General features: G+C 39.6%; 1 protein-coding gene across 2 annotated transcripts in view; it reads right to left on the bottom strand.

The window, feature by feature from the left end:
• The window catches only part of syndig1l (synapse differentiation inducing 1-like), a 42959-nt gene that overhangs the window by 25710 nt on the left and 9043 nt on the right, over positions 1-8206 (bottom strand). For both annotated transcript variants that reach the window (XM_032543379.1, XM_032543380.1), the window contains exon 2: positions 7120-7781. In XM_032543379.1, the coding sequence (XP_032399270.1) occupies positions 7120-7617 (498 nt within the window). In that variant the 5' untranslated portion in view covers positions 7618-7781. The remainder of the gene's footprint in view (positions 1-7119; positions 7782-8206) is intronic.

The raw sequence follows: 8206 nt of genomic DNA, 5'->3' as shown, positions 1-8206 counted from the left end.
TAAAAATGTATGTTTAAAGTGTTTGTTGTGCTGTCTGATAGTCTGAGGTATAAAAGAGAGAGCATACCGCTTAGTTCGTGTCAAAGGAGGCCTTAGCCTATCACTACGCTCCATGACCCTGCCGGTCAGATTACCATGAAGAGGGGGACCCGGGTCCCTTGTCATTTTCGGTGTCATTTTTACCAGGCGATCCTCACATACCTGATCCACTGTATTTAACTCTCCCACCATTTTCCCAGCCCTTTTAGTCAATCTATCAACCCTGGCCTTCTCAATTACCCCAGCTCGCCCCCCATCCCACCCCACAGTAGGAACACTACATATGACTGACATAAAAAACATTCTCACCACATCCATATTCACCTTAAAAGACTGCAACTTCCTCCTACAGTACACCCGTGGACTTCATTTTTTCATCAATGAGTCAACATGATCAGACCATGATGATCAGACCATGCTGGCCTCTCATTAAAAACAAAGCCCAATTACTTGTATGTGTTCACTCTTTCTATTTCTACACCTTTGATTTCCACTGGCTCAGCTGTGATCTTCTTTCTCCTGTAATCTATTACTAATTCTTTCGTTTTCTTAACGTTGAGTTCCAGGAAATGCGTATCGCAATAATAAACAAAGCCTTTGATCTCATTTTGATAGTAGCCATAATCGTCATTTTTTGATTAACCCAGTGAGCGCTGTGTCGTCAGAAAATGTAACAACTTGACAGCTAGCCTGCTGTGGACGGTAGTCTCGTCTTGTCTGGTTCAACCACCTTATTCTTCCTGGAAGTGTCCTCTGCTGTAAGACGGACTTACTCTGCCAGGTGTGTCGACATACAGAAGATCCACCTGGCATAAGTCACCGAGCCGCAGGGGTCGAGCCTCCCAGCAAGGAGCAACAGTAGGCTGTCTCCCCTCAGCCAGGACTGTGGAATTACATCACAAAATGTCAGATAAATCTAAAAACACCCTGAACATCCTCAGGTCATTTGCAAAATGTTCTCTGTCAACACTGAGACACAGTTTTTTGACGAACACAACTGCTACACTTAAGCAGGGCTAGTACTCATCATCACGGACCCTCTATTCAGCAGACCAGTGGTTCTCAACCTTTTTGAGTCGCGACCCCCCCCAGAATAATGAGCTTGGTGTTCCCGACGTCCCCACCCCCCCTTGACAATAAGAAAGAGAGCTGCAAACCGGTGTAAAATGCTGTTTCCACATGCCTCCCCTGCTGATTTTGACTATTTTTGTAAATGTTCTGATAATTACAACAAATAGAGCTTGACCGATATATCGCCAGGCCGATATTATCAGCCAATGTTAGGCATTTCCCGAACTATTGGTATCGGCATTTATAAATTTGTTTTTTAAATGTTCTTTCATTAGAATCATTTATAATGACAAATAAGGATTCTGATAAATGAATATTTAAAAACTAAAATAAAAACAGAGGTCAACTATGTTATGAGAGGGCACTTTAGAACGTCCCTGTTGGCAACACTGATTTTTTATGTTTTTGTTAATGGGTTTTTGTTCAAAGGACTTCAAGTTTCATATCTTAAGTTCATATTTTTAAACATTTTATTCATCAGAACTTTAATATATTTTGATGTTCCTCTTTTCGATTGTGACAATAAAACAAATTATTTTCACATTATTTTAGTCAGAACTCATAAATAACTATAAATACCTAATGTTAGGGAAATCTGTTTGTTTTGTTACGTGTTTCTGGATTTTGGTCTGAAGGCGGGTCAGGGGGAGAGAAAAAGTCACAAATGCATCAAAATTCCACAGAACCTGGAATACATCGGACACGGCTAGGGTCTAGCTGCTAAACTAAACTGGCATTAAAACAAATCAGTATTTGTTTATAGAGCCCGATCTATAAGGGATTTTCAAGGATGATACCAGATGCAGAGGTCAAAGGCTGAAATATTTGGTTATATATATTCCGATATATCGGTCGATATAGAGTCTATGTTCAGACTCCTTTCTGTGTTCTAGAACCTCCTGATTTACAAATGGAGCTCTGATTATAACACATGAAATGTATCAAACTCACACAGTAATGTAAAAACCAGTCTAGAATATCTTATGCTATTTTTTTTCTCCCCAACCATCTGGCGACCCCCAGAAATTCTCTTGCGGCCCCCTTTTGGTTGCAAACCCCCAGGTTGTGAACCACTGCATTGTGCTTAAAAAGAATGAATGCAAGTCGATGAAAAAGGCGGAAAAAGAAAGTGGTGTAACTTGAGGATATACAACCAGAAGTCTCTTTAAAATCAATAAAGGGAATGCTATGTGGAGATGTAAGGCAGGAAAATGTCCTTAACAAAGAGAATACATTGTGTAGAAACGCTTTCAGAGAATCTCACTGAGAACAGCTAATTCAATGTTTTTGGTGCATGAATAAAAGGTTTGCCCTCTGCAGCTATTACTGAAGTAAGAACAAGACGTTCAAGAAACAGCAGGCTTTTAATATCTGCAAGTTAAAGAATAAAAAACAAACATGCACATCTTGTACCGCCTGAAGTTAAAGACCTTTTTATGAATTGGTGAGGATTTAAAGCTTATTATTTTACACTGATCCCCTTTTGTGCAGCTCCTGGTAGGCAGCGACATTCTTCCATAACAGCCTGTACCTCTAAACATCCTTCTGTCACTTCCTCAAGCCAAGTCTTGTTGACAATAACCGATCACCGTAATCCTTCTAATAGAGCGGGTTAAATATCGAGCTGTATTGACATACGTGCTGCTGTATCGACCTTTTGAGAGACGTTTGCAGCCAGAACAGTTTGCTAATCTCAAGCAAAGCTACAGTTAAAACAGCTTCCTGGCAATGCTATACTCTTTCTGTCTCATCTACTTTAAAAGTGCTGATGAAAACTTTTAAAATAAAAGTAAAAATCACTCCACATCGCAGGATTATGATTATGGATTAGGCATCGTACAAGAAGCAGATCCAGTTGGGCAAAAATAATTGGTGAAAAATGTAATTTTTACCTTTTAAACTCTTTTCTTGCTGAAAACTTTTGAGCTGAATCGGGCAAAAGGCATCACACCTAACTTATTCCTTTCTTAAATCAATACGACTCACTGAGGAGGAGCTGCATGTAAAGAGACACAAAGAAGATAGAGAGGGATTTTGAACAAAAACAAACTTTGAAAAAGCAGTTGACAGTTGGAGTATGAAAAAGGAGCAGCGGTCCAATCTCTGAAAGATGTCCCTATAGGCCTGGTCACACCATGTAACAGTTTGTGAGCAATTTCACAGTTTATTTAAAAGGTTGTACATTTGTGGGGCTGGGCGCTGGGAGTTCAATACTATTTAAGCTCCGACCGAATTGCCTCTAAAGTATCAAATATCAAAAAAATGCCTCGTCATCCAAGACCCAAAGAGTAAATTTCATCAGTGTCAGTGAGCCAATAAGCATGCAGTATGCTTCTACCAACATCTAATAATGTTGTGACTGGCTCTCTAACATTAAATGTCTTAGAGAGATGCAGGAAAAACTCACGTAGTAGGAGATAAAAAAATAAAAAATACTGTGCCCTTATGTGTAAGGTTTAATTTTTTATCTATAAAAATGGTATCAAAAAAGATATTTTTTAGAAACCGCTATTGGAGACACGGTATTGGAATTGGTATTGGTACCGGTACCGATTTGTTTTTGAACGATACCCATCCCTACATATTTGTAAAATTGACTCTTGTCTCATAGCCACGTCCTTTTTGTTTGGAAGCTTATACTTGGGCTGAGGAGAAACCCAGCTAAAAAGCAGCCCAAACACAATGCTTAAAGTATGAGCAAAGGACATAATGATCAGCAAAGAGGTTTTTACTGCCACCATACCTATAAAAGAAGCAAATATTGCCCTCTCAGGTATCATTGCTATCAAGCTGTTGGTGCCTTATAATGTTGCACCAAGCCACCACACTGTCACTCATAATCAAAACAACCATAATTTTCTAAGAAAAAAGAGCAAAAATTCCTCCATCCCGGGGGATGGAGGAATTTTTGAAGAAACAAAACCAAGAAACACAAAACCACTGTGTAACTACAAAGAACTGATAAGTTTAGGTTATACCACAACATTGCCGGCACATAAAGGCACCATGTTTCATCCCTTTGTCCCACTCCTACTCCTACCTCCTCAAGAAGAAGCCTCCACTACCTAAATCTTTCATGTGTACCTCCCTTAAAAGAGAAAATAGATTGGATTCAATTTCAGTTCAATGGAGGTTTTAGGATATACAGGACATTCAGCATTCTATATAGTATATGCTGTATGTTGTACAGTTAGAAACAGTATTTGTATTCAACCAACAGCGGTAAATTAAAACCAATGGGACCAAACGATACCCATGAGGAACAATAATTACGCTCACATTTACTGAATAATATTTATTCACACTTAATTTCACACTTACTTTATGTGAACTTTGACACTTTGAAAAGCGTCATTCATTTCAAACAGCTATTACAATCTTTTAATTTAATTCATAACCAATAGATTTGCAAAGTGGCATTTTTTCTTTTAACCCTTGTATGGTTTCGGGTCAAATCACCCATTTCAAATTTTTTGTTACATTTTTTCTACCGGAAAATCAATGGCCTTACCTTTGTTTTCTGTGATAAACATGTATTCCTGACTCAATTCAAAATATTATTCTGGATATGACCACTTTTTCAAGATAATAATGATCACATAGTGGATTTTTAACCTGAATTACAACTTTATGACAAAAAACGAACCACTTACACTTTTAATTGTGTTAGTAGAGACTAATTGCATTCCTTAAACATATATGTTATCTCAATTGTTTGAAATGGAGATAAAGACAATATTTGTTAATAGATTGTGAAGTAAAATTTTATTTAAGAATTGTTTTTAAAACCCCAAATAAGTCACGGGTCAATTTGACCCGAGGGATACGAGAGGGTCCCGAAAGTGAAGACAACACAAGGGTTAAACAATTTCCTCAATTTTAAAAAATCAAGACTCTCCTGGATAATGTAACAATCCCATAGATTTATGTTGTGGTCACAAGGTTTAATTATTTCAAAGTTGTTTCTTCGGACAGTTCTAAATAGGCCTACTACATTACCCATGAGCCTCGGTCACCGCTGAAGAGGCCAGTCAGAGTAGTGGAGATATAAAAACGGTTTTGTCGTTACAGTTGAGAACAAAACACGGCACCGTAGTTGCGGAATTCATTTTAGTAATCTATATTCCAAAGTTTCTGGCCAAAATGTACTTTGGGAGTCATACTGTAGTTGATGTGTACCTTGCAGTTCTATTTACACAGGTTTGTACAGGACTTTCTAACACAGATATTTTGTAATGCAATTCCTAATGAGATTTTGGTCTTTTCAACAGTTGTGGTCGGACTGTAATTGGGCCTTTGAAGGAACCCTGTGGAGATTTTGACCACTAGTAGTGATATGGAGCTACGTTTTCACAAGTGGGTCCTTATGTTTTATTTTTTTGTATCATGCACTGATGAGCATGACGTGCCGTTTCACATTTTCCCGCTGATCAGCAGTTAGTGGCAGCAACGCATAGGCTGTACAGTATGTAAATATTGTACTAATTAAAATATTAAGAAGATCAGCTCTCTTAATGTTTTCTAAGGAAGGAAACACATTCAACACAACTACAAGAGCTCAAGGATACACATGTATTGAGTTTGTACACATAACAAAACTCCTCAGGATACCTCAGATACAAACCCTTAGAAGAGAAACATGGTGGAAGAGTAAATAACGCATAGTCTATCACGGTTGGGAGTTAACTTTTACTGTGCTTGCTAACAGGTTACATTACACATACATATTGTACTGTGTTTTGTTAACTGCTAAATCTTTAAAATGCGAACTAATGTGAGTGTGAGAAGCCTGGCGGACACACACTGCTCTTTGTGGTGTCTATGGTCTACTGCTAGGAGGCTCCCTAATATTCCACTGAGTATTTTCCTCTTTGCATCTTGTCACCGATGCCATTTTTTATTTGCTTGCTCATTTGTGAACAGGAAGCGTGTGGAAATATATGAACAATATGGTAATGTATTCACTTAACCTTTGAATGAGAGGAGCTTCCAGTTGGTGCATAAAATCGCTTCTAACTCATCTCTTCTTTGTGAGGATCCACCTATCTTTACAAGTGAAAAAATACGAAAATATATTTATTTGATCACTTTTTCAAGCTATTTGCTCTTTTTGCACTGCATCTGCAATGTTTTACTTGAAGTTAGCGAGCGACCATTTCTCTTTGCAGAATCCCCAAGCTATACGCACCACGTTGCACCACACGTTGCATTTCAGCAGCTACATGTTTATCACAGCAATACAGGTTCATTCTAGCAGGCTCGCCCATGTGTGGCAGTCGGTCCATTAGGTCTTGCAGCCAGGACACTGGTCAAACTCAGCCCCCTATTCTGCCTGTCCAATCCCCTAAATCCTTTAGAGTGCTTTTCCATGCCAGTTGAAAGTGAAAATTCTGTGGCTAATGCTGTAGTTCTGTAGCACCTAATATCCCTGGGTGAGCCAGGCATGGGTGATTTATTATTATCTGACTGTGAACTTTACTAGAGTTGGGAATTGAGGCCAAGGTCAGTGGATCAAATGGGATTTGTGGTTAGTAAAACATCAGGCTGATCCAGGCGTGGAGCCCAATCATGTAACGATACGTGCAAGTGTACAAATACCGCAGGGATGCCATCATGCTCGCTCTTTCTCTAATTTAGCACAAACAACACTACAATTCAGGTACCCAGGCCTTGAATGGATTGATATATCAGTCTGATATGAGTCTTTCATTGAAAACACTGAGATCACGAAAGTTTCTCCCTGACCGCCAGAGAAATGTGCCTGACCTGCCTTAAAATCTCTCACTAATCTAAAATCCATTCATCTGCATGGATCTCATTTGTCCTTGATGGTCTACACACTGTTGTGAAGTGCTAGGGTAAGTGCTACACACAAAACACTTTTTTTTTTATTTTATGAAAATGATACAAATACAGCCGATCTCGTTGATCTTAAAAACAATCCATTCTGGTCAAATGCAAGCTTTCTTTGCTTCTTCCTTTATTCCACTTGTACTTTTTCTCTCTTACCTCATACTCCACATACTCCTCCTCCTCAACCTCATAGGAAACGGTTTGGATCTTGATGTGTTCGCCATCCTCCAGCAGCTTCGCCTGGGGATCCTCGGTGCCAGGCGTGTCCGCCCCCGCTGTGTTGGATGCCTCCTTTGCTTTCTTCTCTGTGAATGTGGTCTCACAGCACTCGCTTTTATATTCCTTAGCCTTAATGCTGCCACTGTCCTCCTTGTACAGGATGAAGTTGGGCCTGTAGAATGCCTCTACCGCCAGATGCAGTGAGGTGGCGTCCAAAAGCTGCTGAGATTTCATCTTCCCGTTGGTATTGTAACTACTCCCGCTCACTACGTTGCCGTTATTCACCTTCCCTCCTCCTCCCTCTCCTCCACCGGCAAAGTAATTAATAATGTTTTCCTGGTACTGGTTATTAGGGAAGTCACCCCCATAACCGTTGACCATGTGCTTACTGTTTTTGTCCAACAATGGGTTCTGGAGCTCACTGAGATTCTCCATAGCACCAGGGGTCAAAATGTATGCAGGGGGAGCTTCTTAGTGATGCTAGCTCTTGCAAAGAGATGGGAAAGTGACAGGTAAAATAAGACGGGATGTGCTCCTCAATGGCGTGCACGGATTTCAGTGAAGGCGCTAATGACATTCAGCATTCAGCACTCTCAGATCTGGAGAAAAAACACACAGACAGGGAGAGTTTTTAGATTCAATATAAAAACTGGATGGATGATTTTCTTTGACATCTACCAGCAGGTAACAGTTTACGGAACACTTGTTCCCATTAGATCAAAGTTGTAGCTGTCGTTCCCTCAGCAACAACAACTTTACAGCATCCCACCTGTCAAGAGTGGCACCCTGCAGATGATTCAATTAAGTTTAATTTGCTTCCTCACTTTAGACATAAAGTCACACATACACACACACCCATTCCACAATAGTAACAGCAATAAATCAAAGCGTTGCCATCTAATTTGATTGTTATCGCTCCATTGTTTAGGCCTTAAAAAGTGTCGTCAGCCTGACTTTCTAATATAGATCAGTTGAAGCCTATAAAGCTCAGAGGGCAGTAATAGCAGTCCAACATCACTAACCT

The sequence above is a fragment of the Etheostoma spectabile genome, chromosome 18, assembly GCF_008692095.1.
Source record: "Etheostoma spectabile isolate EspeVRDwgs_2016 chromosome 18, UIUC_Espe_1.0, whole genome shotgun sequence".
NCBI lineage: Eukaryota > Metazoa > Chordata > Actinopteri > Perciformes > Percidae > Etheostoma > Etheostoma spectabile.
The sequence above is the reverse complement of the archived record's forward strand: the minus strand, read 5'-3'. Positions and strand labels throughout refer to the sequence as shown.